This window comes from Grampus griseus, assembly GCF_964374135.1.
Source record: "Grampus griseus genome assembly, chromosome: 10".
Lineage (NCBI taxonomy): Eukaryota > Metazoa > Chordata > Mammalia > Artiodactyla > Delphinidae > Grampus > Grampus griseus.
In genome coordinates, this window is record NC_139004.1 from 165,046 (window position 1) to 183,678 (window position 18,633).

General features: G+C 49.0%; 1 protein-coding gene across 4 annotated transcripts in view; it reads left to right on the forward strand.

Annotated features, from left to right (window-relative positions):
- The window catches only part of DUSP22 (dual specificity phosphatase 22), a 71,645-nt gene that overhangs the window by 12,357 nt on the left and 40,655 nt on the right, over positions 1 to 18,633 (forward strand). For all 4 annotated transcript variants that reach the window (XM_082664593.1, XM_082664596.1, XM_082664595.1 and 1 more), the window contains exon 3: positions 4,049 to 4,131. In XM_082664593.1, the coding sequence (XP_082520719.1) occupies positions 4,049 to 4,131 (83 nt within the window). The remainder of the gene's footprint in view (positions 1 to 4,048; positions 4,132 to 18,633) is intronic.

The following is an 18,633-nucleotide window of genomic DNA, read 5'->3' on the forward strand; positions in this document are numbered from 1 at the left end:
GTGAGTTCTCCTTTTTTATTATTGTGGTAAAATATGTAAACTGTTAAATAGGCCATTTTAACCTCTTTTGAAGCGTGCAGGTCAGTGGCATTAAGTCCATTCACACCGTCGTGCAGCCGTCACCACCATCCGTCCACAGAACTCCCATTTTCCCAACTGAATCTGTCTCCATTGGACACTAACTCCCCATCCCCCACCCCAGCCCCTGGAAACCACACCCCTCCTTTCTGTCTATGAATCTGATGGCTCTGGGGAGCTCGTGTGAGTGGAGTCATGCCGTATTAGTCCTTTTGTGACTGACTTATTTCACTGGGCATAACACGGTTGATTCACTTCTGTAGCCTGCGTCAGAATTTCCTTCCTGTTTAGGCTGAACAACGTTCCAGTGTGTGGATGGACCACACTGTGTTTGTCCATCACCTGTGGACGGACACTTGGACGCCCCTGCTAGTGGTGAGTTCACTGTTTTAAAGCTTACCTTTAGGCTCTCACGCATGATGGAGTCCAGGTGTAGACGTCAGATCATCCAGAGTCTGCTCTGGACGTGACCACCACTGTGCTCTGGTCCTTGTACCCCGACACCTTGGCCAATGGCTGGCAGAGTGGCGTGGAGCCCTGCAGATTCCACCTTGACCTCTGACTTTTTTAACTCTGCACGCTTGCTGGAGCTCTGTTATCAAAAGAGGATGGCTAAAAGGCACATTTAGCAGCCATGTAACTTGTTTGTCATCTTTATCACTCTTATTTTCTAGTTATTAATAAATTTTCAGAAACCCATTTTTTAAATCACCTGGGGAAAACAAGTGGCAGTTTCATCTCTAGCAGATTATTCTTATCCTGTGTTGACTTTTCTGCTCACACACGTCTCTGCAGCTTGTTGAATGTTTGTTGATATGCTGTCTGCTACTGACCTTTTATTTTTAGCTCGTTTGTCTCAAAATGCTCTGTAGATGCAAAGGTGAGTAGCAACCCACGGAGCAAAGTGCGTGCGGAGGGGAGGGGCTGGTCCCCACCTTGTGAGGCGTTTGAGTGTGTGTGATGGGGAGCCCGGTCTCCCTCACGCTGGAGATGGACTGTGCGTCATCCATGGACTTGGCCCAGGACGTGTGCAGAAACAAGCCTCCTGTTTTGGTGGCGAGGGCCCTCCTCACCACGCCTCGCTCCCCAGACAAACAAGAACACACTCCTGTCTGTTTTCTGGTTGCTTAAATCTGTAAGCTCAGGTTCACATCGATTGTTAAAACAGTCTCAATGACTTCTCTGCATGATGTTCATTTCTTTTTCCCCCTGGGCTCCGAGGGCAGCTAACCGGCCTCAAAGAGAATTCAGCACAGTGAGCTGACAGCTGCTAATTGCTGCTAGAACATGTTAAAAATAGTCCTGGAGTTCCTAAATTAGTAAGCTCTGTAGTTCTGAAAAAGCAGCAGTGCTTTGTGGCAGGTAGGGGAGTGGTGCTAGAATGCATGAACATCTTTATGGTTATTTAGTGAATTATTATTAACGCTTTCATGGGGAGAGGGGAATGTCTTTGTTTTTGAAAACAACAGAATTTAAGATAAATTCTTGGAAGTAGAATTGCTGGGTGAATATTTTTACAAATCAGAAATTGTAATAAATACCAACCAAATTCAATACTCCTGCCAACAGTTTCCATCACGCTCACAGATGGTGCCAGGCTGCTGCTTGCCAGACCTCGGTTTGAGCAGCAAAGGACTAAGTTCTCCAAAGATTTCGTGCTCGGGGAGAGCTTGTGCACGTGCATGTGGGCTAGCTGATGACCCCACGGCCGACCTTCCAGCTGCATTCACACCGTTACCACGGTGCCCATGGCTCTAGACAGCCATCCACCAATAACATGTAGTCCTGAAGAATAAATGTCATCATTCCAATAGTGTTGGCTGAGCACTCATGCACGTAAATGGGTGGACAGAGCCTGTGCTTATGGGAAAGAGTAATCCGAAGGTGGCGTATGCATGCGGACGGATGGCGCTGCAAGAGAGTAGAAAGGAGCGCAGAGCAGAAGGGGCACGAGCGTCCCCAGGAGTCACTTCTGTTTTCTCTGGGGCCCAACAGTCAGTTTTCTCATCTGTGGTATCAAGGGTGGTTGTATTCGAAAACAATTTTATCCCCACACCACCTTTTTTGTTGTTGTTTATCTTAACCTGTGTTACAAAAGCATATTTATGGGGTGATGAAAATACTCTAAAGTTAGATTGTGGTGATGGTTGAACAATTCTGAATATACTAAAACCCATTGCATTGTACGCTTTAAAAGGGTGAATTTTATGGTATGTGAATTATCTCCGTAACACTGTTTTTTAAAAAAGGAAAACACGTATATTTAAGCAGTCTTTAAAATTCAAGTCCTGGGTGGAGTCAGAATCGGGAAGAGCCTGGCCTGGAGTGCCTTGCGGGGAGACCCCGCCCAGCTGCTCCGAACGCCTCGCTGCCCCGCCTTGTCTGGGCGCCAGCAGCTCCAGCTTGACCTTGTTTCACCGCTTGTCTAAAATGCACGTACTGGTGGGGACTGGAAAACCACACGTCGGTGAACACGTGGGGTCTGCCTGCCTGTGGGACCCTAAATAATTTGAGTTCCCGCCGAATTCAAAACTCACTGAAGCCCCGGCTTGGCGTAGCTGGCGGAGGGTCTGCCGGGCCGCGTCCTCTGTGATGGACGTGGAGGCGCTTGGGGTTGCTGCGGCAGTTAAGAGAGTTTTAAAGTAAAACCGACGTTTCAAAATTACTTTTAAAGATCATTCTCTTGACTCTAAAAATGTTACATGCTGATTGCAAAATGTTTAGAATGGTGTTTCTTAGTTTCTGCTTAATCACCAAGGCTTATTAGAAATGCAGATTCCCAGCCCTGCCATAGACCTTGAACTAAGTTGGAGCCCAGGAGTCTGCCTTTCTAAAAACAACCCAGGTAATTCATAGGCATGTTAAACTTCTACAACCACCTGTGTTGAATACACACAAAAAAACTGTAAAGAAAAAAAAATTAAAACACTTGTAATTCCACCTCTTCAAGATTATCACCGTTTGGGCTAATTTCTTAGAGCAGTTTTCCCCCACTGTGTGTGTTTGTCTTTATGTGTTTTAACAAATTGAGTTTATATTGTATTTGTAGTTTGGTACCTGCGCCCCCTCTCCCCCGCTAATACCGTATCCTGAGCATTTTCCCATGTCATTAATATTCTCCGGAAACATCATGATTAAACATTTGATCTTCAGTCCATTTTACCCTCTACCATTTTCAGAGGCTTGCCCCAGGCCAGAACAGGGGCAGAGGGGAAGCGGGCCCGCTTGGCTCTTGCTGGGCCCTGTTTTGTAGATTAGCAGAGGTTCCAACTTTCTTCTACAGGTATGATCACTGGAAGGGAATGTAATTTTGGTGTCTCCTTAGTGTCATATGCAGATAATTTAATAGCCAACTTATAACTTATGGACTATTTTGTTTGGAATTTCCAGAAAATGTTCCATTTTTAGTTTTGCCATAAAGTGAATGTAGATGTTATAAACCACAGTCTTATCTGCATCTGGAGCCATTCCCTGGTGTTTGACATTAGGGTTGATAAGTCTGGCAGATTCCTATATCTTATATAGTAAGTTGCTTTTTTGTATTTAATTTTAACTTAGATTACTAATCATTAAGAGGTAGTTAAAAAATATTTGAAACATCTTTCCTATTACATGTTTCACGTAAAATACTAACCTAAGGGTCTACAACTTAACAAGTGTCAACTACAAAGTGACTCCCTCTAAACAGTAACACTCATGATTATAAAGTTTATTAATCTAAATATATTTCAAGTTTTATATGACTACTTTTTAACAGAAGATGTGCCAATCAGAAATAAACTTAGTTATCTGCAGAATACCTAAAAGCAATAATCCTAGATTGCCTAAGTCTAGATTATTCTGGTCTAGTCAGTTATGAATTTTTAAGAGAGAAACATGCAAGTCATTTTGTGTTCTTTTGCCGGCTAAACTTAAGGAGTACTTCACTTGCAGAAAACATTAAAATGTCCTCCTCTTTCTTCTGTGACAGATGCCAGAGATGCAGAGCAGTTGAGCAAGAACCAGGTGACACACATTCTGTCTGTGCACGACAGCGCCAGGCCAGCACTGGAGGTGAGAGAACTGAGGTGCACGCGTGTCTGCACTGTGCTCCTGGGTCCAGGGGGCACTGACGAAGCAGCCATGTTCTCTGCAGCACTGCTGTGCCCCTGTGTCACCGGCCGTGTTAATCTTGCACTCAGGCCACGTCTGTGCCTGGTCCGTGGCGTGGCGGGAGGACGCCTTCTCTTCCTGATCGTCCTTCTGTTACGCTGCTAGCTACTTGGCTCTCTTGGCTGAATGCCAGAGGACAAGCTGATGCTGCGTTTCCCTTTGGACCTTAAGGACATTTAAAACCTGTTTTAGTTCCTTTCAAAATTATCTCCCGTTTTAGAATCCAGAAGAATTCGGGCTGCTCATTTCCTGATTTTTTCGCTCAATTATTTGCTAGGAAATAAAGGCAATGGAGGGTAAATTGACCCTGGAGATTTTCCGGGGCTTCTCTGCGCAGACTGTCAGTGCAGAAGCTGTTGTTGTGTTTTAGGTTTTAGAGTAAACAGGGTGTGTCTGCCTTCACACTAATTCCAAAAGCATCTTCAATTTTACCCTAATGGACGGTTTGAGCTGTTGGCTGGGAGCAAAATATATTTCTGTTTATTAGCCTTGACAGAGCCCAAACTACCTCTTTGTAGAAAATAATGCGAGTGTGGTTGTGATGTGTTTTTCTATTTTAGGGTTGGGTATTGGAGAGGGAGGTGTGGCTTGTTCTGAAAGAAATAATCCTAGTTCAATCAGTTTACACTTAAATTCATATTATGCGAGAGTAGGTAATATATTTTTATTTCAAATTTATCTATTTTACTTGTCCATTACAGCTGCCAGATTTCAGTCAGTTTCAAATAAATGAGGATATAGAGTAATAAGTGATTCTACTGACATCACCATACAGAGGACGGTGGGATGTGAACAAACCTCTGTTCCTTTCTCCAGATTTTTGAGCTTGCACTTCCCTTTGTTGTTTTAGCTCATGGGTTTTGTTAAGGTGCTATAACTTGTGCTGCAGCGTGATTTTATTGGAAACAACAGCAACAAAACATCATTTTTCTGGAGCCTAACATTTCCCTAGAAAATAGCTACTCCATTTTTCATATATCAACAGTAGTTTATATTAAACATATAGCCAAGCTATGGCCTAGATGATAAGTTAAACGTAAACTGGTCATGGTTTACTTCCTCTTAAATCACAAGATGAGGCTTGAGGTTTCCTTTATTTTAATAAATTGCATAGATGTCCTCCCCACCCTCGCCCTCTAGGCTGCCTCGCACCCTTGTGCCCTGGTCGGCACAACACGTTGTCAGGTAGGAACACGGCCCCAGAATCCGTCCACACTGTGCCTTCCGTCAGATACCAGATCTTCAGGCTCACAGAACGTCCTCCTTGCGGGAGTTCTGTGAGCCTTGCTGCCCTGCCCGACACTGGAGGTGCTTCTCTGATGGACGAGATCAGGTTTGCTTATCCTCTGAACCCTGGGGTGATGTGGTCAGTGGAGGGAAACAGGTCCGAGCCTCCAGGTACCAGATCTACTGCCTTTTCCCCACGGGACTGCTCTTATTTGGCAACATCCTGTTTCAGCCTTTGGGTGCTTTTATTACCTCTCTTGATAGTGAGTACTTTCCTGTGATTTCATTTTATTAAGGGTTAGACCTTCGTTTTATAGCCTGACATACTTTAACGTTGCCCCTCTTACTTTATTCATTTTTAACTTCACAAGTAATTCATGAATATATTCTTAGTTTAAAAATTAAAACGATAAATTCTCTGATTGCACAGGTGGGGAAAACTGAGGCGTCAAAAGTTATCTGATCGGGCGTGCTTGCCTTGAGTGGTTGGGGTCGAGGACGCTCTCCAGGGCCCCAGAAGCTCCGGACCTTTGTGTAGCCCTCTGCCTGATGCATGAAGGCAGTTGTCTCTCTTAAGTTTCAAACTCAGGTCCAGAAGCCATAATTTCACCCAGCCTGAGATGAGTCAGGGAAGTTACTTGTTTGCAGTCGGTAGGGAATTAATGGATAGATTTTATGTTTCAGCAGCTCCATGTTTTGCTGGCCCTGATCCTTGGATGGAAGTAGGGCAGGAATGAGGTGAGAGGGCAGGTGGTTTCAGGGCCCTGATAAAGGGTGGAGGGATAAGAGATAGGAGAGAAGGGAGCTGGCACCTCGTGCCCTTTCTGAGATCTTCAAAGCCATGCATGTTTATAGAACAGGCCCTAACCTTCTCTGGGCAGCCCTGGGCTGGGCTGGGCTGGGCTGGGCTGGAAGTGGGGAGGTAGTTACTATCCAAAATAGAAAGGTTTCAGTCCTGTCACATCCATGCGGGGGTTCTGTGAGCCTTGCTGCCCTGCACGGCACCGTAGGTGCTTCTCTGGTGGATGAGATCAGGTTTGCTTATCCTCTGAACGCTGTGGCAAGGTGGTCAGTGGAGGGAAAGCGGTCCAGGGCTCCAATTACTATCTTCTCTCCCAGGCCAGAGATTTTCCCAGAATGTTTCACTGCCTTGGTCCTCTTCTAGCATGACTGATGCTTCTGACTTTGCTAGCAGTACTAGTAGATATTGGCACATCAGCTTTGGAAAGGTTGTACCATTAGTACCCCCACTGGCAGTATATCAAAATACCTATTTCCCCAAACCATCACCAGCACAGAGTTTTGCTCTTCTTTACTTTTAATTAGCAGTATTTTTGTTTTGTTTTATTTTCTGTGAATGCCTTCCTCACACCGTCGAGTCCCCTGTCCAGACAATTCTTCCATTTGAAGGCAGGGAGCGGATGGTTTACTCTTGAGCTCCTGCCGCAGGCAGGGCCCTGGGACGGGTGCTAGAGATAAAGTGATGCCAGTGTCTGCCATGGTGAAGCCCTCAGTGAAAAAACAAAATACACACGGTAACTCTTTTATACATGTTACTAATAATTACCATCAGGCTCAGGGCAGGAACCGCTCAGAGAACAAGGGTCCTCCTTTACCACGTCAGTCTGGAGGCATTTGCGGTGCTGGGCTTTTGGCTGGGCCTTTGGAGACAACTGGGGATTTAGAAAATTTGGTTGGTACCGGTCTGGCTGGTAGAGTACCAGGATATGCCTTCTGGTGGGGCCCTGAGTCCACGGAATCACATCGGTCCTGCTCACCCCCATGGATCCTGGGGACCCAGCCTGGAGGATAGCAGTGTCCTGGTTCCTTTGTAGCATAACCAGACCTGGCGGCCTGCCCCCGTCACCTGCTAGCAGATGGCGGAGCCAGGGCAGAAATCATTGCCATGCAGATGAATTTCAAGTAGGAATTAAGCCGAAGTCTGTAATCATGGCATCTAGGGGGGGAAGTCCCTGCCTCCGATTCCACACTGAGGACCGGGTGGGGCAGTGGCCTGCGTTTGCTGAAAGTGTTTCTTTATTTGTGGGCTGTGTTTTCAGTGCCTACTGGTTGCTCCAGATTTGAGGGATGGTGAAAACTCCTGTCACAAAGACAGTGCTTTTTCAGTCAGAAACCCCGTGTTGTTTGTAGGTGCTGAGGAAGTAATATTGAGCAATGAAAGGTTTCTCCCTTCCTCTGAAAAAAGAACCAGAAGTCTATCTTTCTGATGTAAAAATTTCAGAGTTTGTTTCATCTTTCATGTTGGGTATTTAACCAGAGCACCTGCAGGAAACAACTATTTTTCACTATTAACAAAAATGCTTTAAAAAGTATTCTCATTCCTTCTCTGGGCTAATAACAGAAACAATTTAATGTTTAAGTGATTTACATTTTAGGATTAAATAGAAAACAAATCATTTATATACATATATTCAAATCAGGGCGTTGCATGCATGATGCCACAAGGATTTTCTGAGCTTGAGTTCGGCTTGCGTATTCTTCCCATTTTAAGTTGTGACTTTCGTATTTTGAACCGTTTAAGCGTTTGTTTCTGTTTTCAAGAACAGGATGTTTTCATAGGCCAGCATTTACTCCTGGTGATTCTGTTTTATATTTCCTTTAACACAAAAGACATCTTCTTGAGTTATCCAGACTCAGGATTTAATTTTGTTAGTTTTCTGTGTAGTTGACCACTTCTCCTGGTTCTGCCACTTACTGTTATTTATGTGTCTGTACATATAGGTGTGGATCTCCAAGAGATGCCCAGTCTGCTTGGACAGTGGTGCTGAGAGCCTGAGGGGCTCCTGTAGGGACCTCGTTCCCCTGCTGCATTTCTGTCTGGTGACCCAGCCCGTTTCTCACCCTCAAAATTTTTGTTGGCTTCCTAAATGTAAAACAAGCCCAGTCCAAGGTGTGAAATGGCATTTGAAGTTTGAGAAACTGTGCTTCTGTGTCCACTTCTTTCTTCCACCCTTCTTTTGCCCACCCAAGTCCTACCCTCCCTCAGACCTTGGCCCAGCTCCTTTTCTGAGAAGGACACTCCCAGTGACCTCCAACCTCAGGAATTCTTCTCTTTTTCCTATAATACTTATAGTTTGCACTCTTTGTCGGGCCCTGAATTGTGAGTGCTCTGTGACAGACCCTGCAGGCCGTCAAATGGCCGTCTGACCTCCGTCTGATGGCCTAGCTCCTCAGCTGGCCTCAGGCCACTGCGGGCAGTGGATTTCTGCCGCGTTGGACTTCCTGGTCTCCCCAGCACTCGGCCTGGATCTGGTTCTGCAGATGCTGACACACTCAGAGCCGAGTGCATTTAAGCTCCACTCCCAAGTGAGAAGCCATGTCTTCGGTCGTTTGTGGCTGACTTCAGGGTGTGAAAGAAGAGCAGTGTCAAGAATGGTATATTGACCACCGGTGATCTGTGAGGCCAGAGGTCTGTTAATGCAGCGTCGCCTCACTGCCCTCCCCCCACTGTCAGGAAGCCTGGGCAGGCGCAGATGTTCTGCCATACACAGCTGGAGTGGCCTCCAGTTCAGAATTCCCTCTTGCTAAGTTCCTGCAACCACGTGACTCTTCTGTGACTCTCTGGCTGACCTCTCAGCGGTGCTTCATCTGCCTTTGGTCTGCGTTGGAAGCCTGGTCCTACAAGGAAAGCACAGTCTAAGACACGGACAGTGGACGACCAATTAAAAGAAGACTGGCCGCAGCCAGGGCAGCTCGAGGTTGGGAAGGTTGGCTGAGACATCCTCTCGGATCTCGGGAGCTTGTGGCCGGATCATGAAAGGCTGGGAGGACTTTCCAGGCACCGGGGCCGTGTTCTGACTCATCAGGGAGACCTTGGTTACCTTGTCCTCCTCTGGAGGCTTCGTAGGCAGACCCAGCTCTGCCTTTCTGCCTACCTGGTGACCATTTCAGCTCAGCTCTTAGGACTCTGAGGCCCCTCCTGTCCATGACCTTCAAGTCACAGGGGCTATTGGCCACATTTCCCCTGGCACGAGGAAGAGAATTGCTGAAAGCCACATGCCTTGTCCTGTACACACAGGTGTAGGCAGGGAGGTTCACTGCAGGTCTGTTTGTAATGCAAAAAATTGGAGCCAACCCACATAGCCGGCAGAAGGGTACCTGTCAGCGGTGATACACCTGTGTGAAAGAGACACTGCAGCAGTTCAAACAGAAGAGGAAGGCTTACATGTGTGCACTGGAAAAGGTTGATTGCTAAGCAAAAGAAGCAAGTTGTAGAATAATATACACAATATGATCCCCTTTGTGTAAAATTGCATATCAATAATGTATCCCTGTATGTACATAAATAAGTGTGTAAGTGTACAGATAGGAGCTTGCAAGGACCGTATCAGACTCCTGGGAATGGTAAAGAGCAGTAGGATAGGAGAAGAGGGTGGAGAGGGTGAGTTTCACTTTTTTCTCTATTTATTTTCCACAGTGGGAGTATCCTCATAGTATCATTTTGAAGGAAGAGAGGTAGGGAAGGAAGGTAAGCAGGTGGCCACACTTGGTGTCTGGAGTGGTGACAGGTAGATTGCACTTGGGTGTCCAGGCTTGGCTGGAATGGGTTCTGTGTTTGGTACCAATGTTTCCCATGGATTCACATGTGAACGTGTGGCCTCAGACACACTGCATGCTTGTCATCCTCCTGGGTCAGTGGATGCAAAGCATCTCGTTTAGTCATCTTAATCTTCAAAGGGAAAAGAAAGCCCATGACACACCTCTCAACTGTGCACATTTTATTTTCAATATCAGTTATGTTGTACTTCTACTTGAACGTTTCAGTTAAATGAGTTTATATCCTTTTTTAGGATTCACAGATCCCCTAGTGATACAGCTTGAAGCACTGGGCAGGGTTTCCTGGTCAGATTGGTCGGTGTGGATGAGTTCTGTTACTCTACTGGCATTACAGAAACCACCACACTATCATAATTGCTGATGAGGTCCAGGGCCTTTGAAAGCAAATCGTTGTTCGACCTGGGATCGTTCTCAGGCTGACAGTTGTTTCCATCTCTCCGGTGAAGTCTCTGAGTATCGGCGGCACCTCCTGGGCCAAAAGTTTGCAGCTTTCATGTGTTGAGGCAAATTTCTTTGAAGCCAACCCCAGACTTAAATAGAAATGACTCAAATAGAAATGATTATGGTAGGTATCGAAAACTGTCTAGTAATCGCTCTTTCTCGAATCCAGCCGTGTCTGAGTTCCCCGTGTGTGGGCCGTCAAGCGCGAAGAAGGCGGCTCCCCTGGCTGCTGGCCTTCTGTGACAAATGGAATTCTGAAGCCAGAATTCCAGCGCAGATGAGCCAGAGGGGCTGAAACTGCCGAGGCCTGCGTTGGTTCCAGGCAGGAAAGCAGTGCTTCTTGTCTGTGAGTGAAAGAGGTGTGTTAACTTCCCTTTGCCCAGCTCCCTGGAGCTCCTGGTGTGGGCGCGCTCTCTAGTTCTCACACTTACTGACCAGCCTCCACCACGTAACTGAAGACTTTTGCAAAACACTCTTCTTCCTAGACTTTTCCTCTCAGTCAGGTTCCAGTTTCTTGAGCATCTCCTGCTGAGCTTCCATCTCCTCTCTCTTCTGCAGACGCCCCTGTGCGATCACGTCCTGTGCATGGGCGCCAAGCGCTGCTTCTGGAGGGGACTCTCCTAGCTCAGACCCCTCCCAGAGTCCTCAACAGGGAGTATGCTAGTGGCAGGATCTGCCAGGATTTCCAAACCGAGGTCTCAGGAGAAGCATGTGACACGTGGCCTCTCCCCTCTGCTCCAGCTGGAATGGCAGTATGCACTGACACACTGCGGCAGGATTGCCCGTAAGTGCTGGATGGTAGTTGGTCTGTTTATACAACGTCCTCATGCCCACGGACTGGGGGTTGGGGAAGACTTTGTGAAGAGGAGTGTTGAGGCAGCCTTGCAGGACTGGTATGTCCGCTTCAGTGGGGAGGTGTGTCTCACGTAGGACCAGCCCTTCCGGGCTGGTCAGGAAGGGGGAAATAAGGACACGTGTGGATGTCGTCTGGTTGCAGAGTGGAGAGGGTGGTCAGCGTGGGGGGTGAGGGGGGTGCCACGTTCAGTTCTCCTTTTGGCTAAATTGGGAGTTACTCCTTCAGATTCAGCAAATGTTAATTGAGCACCTACCTTGTAGCAGGGATTGGGGATAAAATGCAAAGAGGAGTACGCTGTGGCCCCACACTAAGAAGAGACAGGCAAGAAATCCTTAAACGGTGCGGAGCTGCGAGTGCACGTCAGAGCTGAGGGGCCCGGGGCACCGTCCCCGCTGGGTCAGCCAGGCCTCGCCACAGAGCGGGCAGTGTGGACTGACCCTCCAGGATAGGGGGGTCTGCTGGGGAGCGGGGGATGGATGCTGGGTGAGGGCGTGTGTGCAGGGCGCCGGGTGTGCAGAGCACAGGGCTCAGCGGGGCAGGAGCGCCAGGAGCCAGGCTGGAGGGGCAGAGGCGCCGGGAAGATTAGGAAAGGTTTATTCGTCAAGCCGAGGAGTCTGAGCTTCGTCTTGTGAGAAGCAGAGGCTCAGCAAAGACTTAGGAACAAAGTCAGGTGACTCCTTCACATTCCCTTTCCAAGATTCTGACCAGGGGTTGGGATGGAGGGAGGGAGACAGATACCAAGGAAACTGCTGGGAAGCTCTCACGGTAATCCTGGTCAGAAACCGTGAGGCCTGAACTGGGACGCCAGGAAGCAGAGGAGTCACCTGCACAAAGAGACACAGCAAGGTTAGAAATCAAAGGATGGGAAACGGGTCTCCAGCAAACATGAACCAAAAGAAAGGTGGCATAGTAATAGTCTTATCAGACAAAATAGAATTCTTGTGGGCACCTTATAAAACCCTAAGCAGATTTGCCATTTTCAGGTGCTCCTGTAATTCATTGCCAGGTAGGCACTGCCAGTGGGCCCTGTGCCTGCCACACCTGCAAGGGAAGTGGCCCAACCTGACTCCAGGAGCTGGGGGTGAAGCAACAGTACCAGCTGGTGCCGTCGCCTTGCTGCAGCCGAGGCCCTGCCTTCCCCTCTCTGTGCTCTGACTCCTGGGATGTTGCGGGAGTTTGTGTGTGTGCCGGGGCAGAGACTGGCAGAGGCCCCGGGTCTGGAGTGAGAAATTGTTTCTCTCCTCTCAGCTATCACCACGAGAGGAGCACAGGTGTGGTTCCAACATCGGTGACTGAGCAGGGCGTCTGCAGCCGCTCTGCTCTCTCTGCTAAGGGAAAACCACTGAATCCGCGGTGAGGGCGGAGGCTGGCTGACGGAGAGGACACGGGTGCGTCTGCATTCGGGGTGGGATGCCCCTCCTCTTGAGGGCCAACTGTGGACAGGCTTGGTGGCTTCCCAGACTTTGTCCCAACTAAAGGAGCGTCATCCACAGAACTACTGCCAGAGCCAGAGAAAGGAGAGGCCACCCCGCGTTGTCCCAGTGGCTGCAGAGGGACGCCGCCGTGACTTGTGCGATCACCTGAGGCGTCTCAGACAACAGAGTGGAGCCTGGGCTTCGGCTTGAGCGTTCCAGGCCTGGAAACTCTTCCTAACCAGAGTAGTTCAGAGGTCGTTGCCGACTGTACTGGCCTTCAGAGTCCTCAGGGCCTAGCGATGGTGGAGCTGGTCCGACCTGAACTTACCTGTGTAACCAGACCAGCCCCACGGAATCCAAGTGGAAGACACTCCCAGATCCCCAGATCAACCCAAAGGGACTGAATTCAAACGACCTTGTAGAACACCCCGACTCACGGCGAAGAACGATCTTCCCAAGTGTTTGCCTTTCTCCCACGCCCCCTCCCGTGTTCCTGTAACCTGACACTTCCCCACTTTTCCGCTGGAACCCTCTCCTGCTGCCACCCCTGCACTTGCAGTGGCGTCAAGACCAGTGGTTTCAACCAGTTGTCTTGACGTCCTGCCCACCCCCATGAAGGACCTCTGGCCTCCCCACACAGTTCTCCCCTCTGTGCCCACTGCGAGAGGATGCAGCTGTCAAAATAAAAATGGCCCGTCGGCTTGCTTTCAGCGGCAGCGTCTGGGAGGGAGGGCGGGCTTGGTGAAGCGTTGCCCTTCAAGGAAGGCCTGGGGCACTGAGCAGAGCGGAGTCAGTCTTAGAGCAGAGCAGGGAAGGCGCCCCTCCCCTGTAGTGCTGGAGGTTGGACCCCCACACTGGTATGTCGGCGACCCGCGCGCCGGGGAGATCCAGTGCAACCTGACCGTCCACACGTACCTGCCTTGGAGAGCACGCCCTTCCTCACGCCCAGGAGAAGCAGGAGTCATGGACTCACGCGCTGGCCTTTACCGCATCCTACCTGTGCGTGTCCGTACCCTGACCCCACCCACGCAGGACTGGCTATCTCGCAGGGCAGTGCCCTGCTCTGGGTCAGTGTTTGCTTCATTCTCGAAACACCATTTCTGGGGTCTGACCCCACCTGGAGGATGTGACGTTAGGCCCGAGGGACCTTGAATGCTGCTTAGAAAAAGCTCCTCAAGTGCCGAGGATTGTGCCCCAGTGGAATCTGCGGCGTTGGCCACTCGCCTGTAGGGAGGTCTCGTCCCATTGGGAGGGAGGGAGTCTGGACTCATTTGCTTGGCAACCCGCAAGAGGGACCACAGACAACATTCCAAACGCTGAGCTCCTTGCGGAGGAGGGGCTGGGCACCCTCCTGCACAGAGGCGAGGCCAGCCGGCAGTGCTCCCACGCATGAGCCCGGCCCTCCAAACCCCCGGGCGACACCTCTGCAGCCTGGTCTGTGCTGGTGACAACACACGCCTTGTTTCTTTGTTAGCACCTCCAGCCGCTCAGTGCTTCACAGGTGGAATCAAATCTCCTTTTTTAGAAAAGTCCTGTGTTGGAGAGAAATTCCTCTGTGCCTCTCTCCAGAGTGAGGAAGAGAGCCAGGCACAAGTGATGGTTTAGAATCAGGCAATCCCAAGGCCTGAGCCCCCGAGGCCTGATCCTCATATCCCGTGTGTGGAAGAGGAATGCGACGTGTGATTTACCTAATGAGCTCCAGGTTGTCACGGTGACCTCGGAGGCGTCACTGTCCGACCAGGGCTCAGCACACCTTCTGTCAAGGGCCAGATGATGAATATGTTTGGCTCTAGGACCCTGAGGTTTCCAGGCAGCACTCTGCCGCCCCCTCCCACCCGTGTCCTGAGAGAAGCTGCAGGCCACACGCAGATGAAGAGGCGGGCTGTGTCCGGACACACACGGGCCTGTTTGTCACCTCTGGACTTGGTGGCCAGGTGGCAGGGAGTGTAGCTGGGGTGCACCTCAGGGACTGAGCCAGCGGTTTCCAGGGGCCTGTGTTGGGAATGAAACTTGGGGCCACTGAGTCCCCAGTTTAATGCACTCCTGGAAATTTCTGAGCATCTGGCCAGCCTCCCCCTTAGTAATAGTTTTTCATTGTTAGTGAGATGGGCCCAGCATCCTGCTGAGATTTAGAGCTCATAGGACCCTGCAAATGGAGACATCGCCCTTTAACACGGCTTGGCCTGCCTGCCTGCCCTGGGCGGTGCTTCCTGCCAACTCTAGGGACCTCTGGCCCCCCTGGACACGGGACTCTCAGGGCACATTGGAATTTAATATTCTAAAGGTGGATCTCCCTTCCTTCACTTAGTGACCATGTATTGATGATCTCTGGAGAGAGAGGTGCCTAGGGTGCTGCAAGAAAGATGAGTGAGATGGGACCCAGGCATTGAAGGAAACTGGGGTCTAAGGGAGATACCCTCAAGTCAATTACCGTCCTCTGTGCTGGGGCCCCGGCACCCTTGGGGTCTAAAGGAGAGACTGACCCTCAAATCAGTTACTGTCCTTTGTGCTGGGGCCCCGGCACCCTGTGCGGCCCATTGGGTGCTGGGTGGCAGTTAGAGAAATCGCTGGAGTCAGCCTGGGACGGGGGTGCTTTCTGAGGAAGTGCCCCCCAGGACTCCTGAGGGAGAGAAGGACCCACAGGAGCCTGGGGAGGGGGAAGCAGGAAAGTGCAGGATGCCTGGGGGTCTCAGGCAGCAGGTGCCTGGGCTTGGTGAGCTGGAGGAAGGGGGGTCGTAACAGAGCCACAGAGCTTGGGACGGGGTCGTTTTACTTTGCAGACGGGGTGTTTCACCAGCCGAGACACACGATCAGATAAAAATCCACCTTTGTGTCTTTTACAGGCAAACTTGGTCCACTGCTGATCACTCCTGAGGAGTGTTTCATTCACGGTGACTTTCAACGTGGTCGTGTAGCATTAACACCCGTTAGGTTACACCGTAGAATTGCTCGATTTGGAGAGATTTTGCCGAAACTGCCCTGTTTTCACGAGTCACATCGGGCGCACCAGCAGGTCCTCAGACAGAACCCAGGTCGCGGAAGAGGGTTAGGTGGTTAGGCTGGCGTGACCTCCCCATCGCCCGCCCTCGCAGCCTGAGGGACTCCAGCGGACTGTGCCCGTGTTAGCAAAAGGAGTTAGAGCAAAAATAAGCCTTTGGGTTCTCCACCTGTTGACCTGACGAGTCAAATGTATGTCGTTTTTTGACTAACCTGAAAGAAGCCAGCAGGTGCTGGAGGGTTCTCATTTGCATTTTTTCTCACAAAATCAAACTGAGGGCTAAATCTTGTCTCTCCACTCTGACCTTCCCACCCCTCCCCTCCCCACCAAGCACCACAGAGTTCTTGGAAGTTGTTATTTGTGGTGGTGTTTCCTAAATTTAGCTGATGCAGGAAGAATCAGTGGCAAGTGGGGACGTTAAGAAAATGCATCTTCGGTTTAGAACCTGGATTTAAGACCTGTATCATGTGGCACAGCTAAGGGGCCGCAGTTAGCTTCTGGGGTGATTTTCTACAGTAGTTTCTTTGAGATTTTTGCTGCGGTATAAACAACCAAACAAGAGAGATGGCGGAGCCTCACCCTCGGGACCTTCCCTGTCTGGTGTTTTGTGCTGATTTCCAGCTCTTAGTCCGCAGACGCACATCGGGTTTTCCAGATGTAACCTCTTTATGGATATAACTTTGTACTGTACTTTTTCCTTTTAAAATGTTATTGGCTGGGTGAAAATTCTTACATCAAGGAGAAATACTAATCAAAGTGTATGTGCCAGGAGCTGGGCTTGGCTTCCACGTACATGAGCGATTTGGGCATCTTCCTGGGCTTTCTCTGCACTGAGCCTCTGCCAGGAGGGGCCCTGGAAACAGACAGTGAGGCTGTCAAACCTGGTATGTTTGTCCAAAAGCAATTCCAAGTCAGCAGTTGCCATCTGTTGGGTATGTGACCTTTAAGAGTGTGGCCAGACTAACTTTTTCAGAGTTTACCTACCTTTAGGTTTATATAAAAGTGCAGAAGTTGTCAAATTCATAGTGACAGAAAGTAGAAGGCTCGCAGGGGCTGGGGAGGGAGCTAGTGTTTAATGGGGACCGAGTTTCCAGTTGGGAGGATGACAAGGTTCTGAAGATGGGCGGCAGGGATGTGAATGTGAATGCATTAATGCCTGTGAGCTGTGTACTTGTTAAAATGGTTAAAATGGTGAATTCTATGGTATGTGTGTTTTACCACACCAGAAAAGTGGAGAGAGCGATTGTCTCAAGTGAGAAAGACTTTTTAAAAAGTAGTATATAAGCTGTGGTCCTGCTTCTGATCAGGTGTGAGACAGTTCGAATTGAATTCTTTTTTTATTTAACACTGTATTTCCAGTCCTATTTATTTATTTATTTTTTATTTTTGGCTGCGTTGGGTCTTCATTGCTTTGCGCAGGCTTTCTGTAGTTGTGGTGAGCAGGGGCTACTCTTCGTTGCCGTGCACGGGCTTCTCATTGCAGTGGCTTCTCTTGTTGCGGAGAACAGGCTCTAGGTGCACGGGCTTCAGTGGTTGCAGCACATGGGCTCGGTAGTTGCAGCGCGTGGGCTCAGTAGTTGTGGCGCACAGGCTCTAGGGTGCGGGGGCTCAGCAGTTGTGGTGCACGGCCTTAGTTGCTCTGCGGCATGTGGGATCTTCCCAGAACAGGGCTCGAACCCATGTCCCCTGCATTGGCAGGTGGATTCTTAACCACTGCGCCACCAGGGAAGTCGCCACATTTAATTCTCTTTAATTTTATGTTTCTTTTCTGGACTCAGAGTTTTTTGGGAATGTGGTGAAACTAGCTTTTCATGGGGTCTTCAGCTTACTTTCTCAAGCCGTGCAGTACAGCCCCCAAACATGCTGGTCAAAGGAAAAACGCAGTCTCTTCAGGGGTCCTCCCATGCACACCCAAGTTGCTGCTGGCACTGAACGGGATAAATGAGAAACCAAGATTTCTGATTATGTCGTTTCTGCCTGGATTTCCCGACTCTGGCCCCTTAAGTGAGCCCCTGCTTCTCCTACTGATGTTTCCTCTTAGGTTGTAAATAGGCAGGAAAGAGTTATTTTCTGTAACTGGTCTCATTAGCGTCCTGGGAGAGAGAAGACAGCTCTGAAGGTCTTGGCCTTTCCTTTGAAAAGTAGAATGTCAACTAGGTTCTTCAGAAGACTCTTACTTACGATGTTTCAGAAAGAAAAGAACAGTGAATTTTAGAAATTGTACTTGAAACAAGCGAGAGTTTGATTCCTTCACTAGTCCTGAAATCAGAACCTTGGCCCTGCTTTTCAAGTACTTGCCTACGTATCGTTTTAAGTGTAATCTTTAGTTTCAGACCCAAAGAAAGGCAAAAACCTTACTCTTGGTGGTTACTATGCTTGTTGAAACAGAAAACTGAAAATTATTAGAACTTTTGAGAATACGGACTTAGAAAGCTTTAACCTTTTGTTCAAGAAGAGCCTCTGGAATTTCTCAACTTTCTTTTCAGTCGAGTGATGACTGCCGCTTCTTTGAAAACCTAACAAAAACAAAAACTTCATCCAAAAAGCGCCCCTTGGCAAATCCCACCTAACTCTTACTTCTTTTCTGTATTTTCCTAATTTTTTTCCCACGCTGTGTCCCATTAGTGTGACATTATGTCACACTCATCGATGTGTCACTTGGTGTTGTGAAGATTTAGTGTATGCGTTTTTTGCCTTTTTTCCTCCCTCTGGTTCCCATTTCATCAGTATTGGTGCCATTCTCAGGACGTGTGAGGCCATTCAGAAGGTCATGTAGTCCAAAGAAATTGGCTGCTCTTTCTTTGTCCCTCGTGGAAACCATGGCCGTCTTAACTGAGCTTCTTTTTGTACTTCAGTGGGCACTCCTGGGCCAGCTCTCTAAGGTGAGA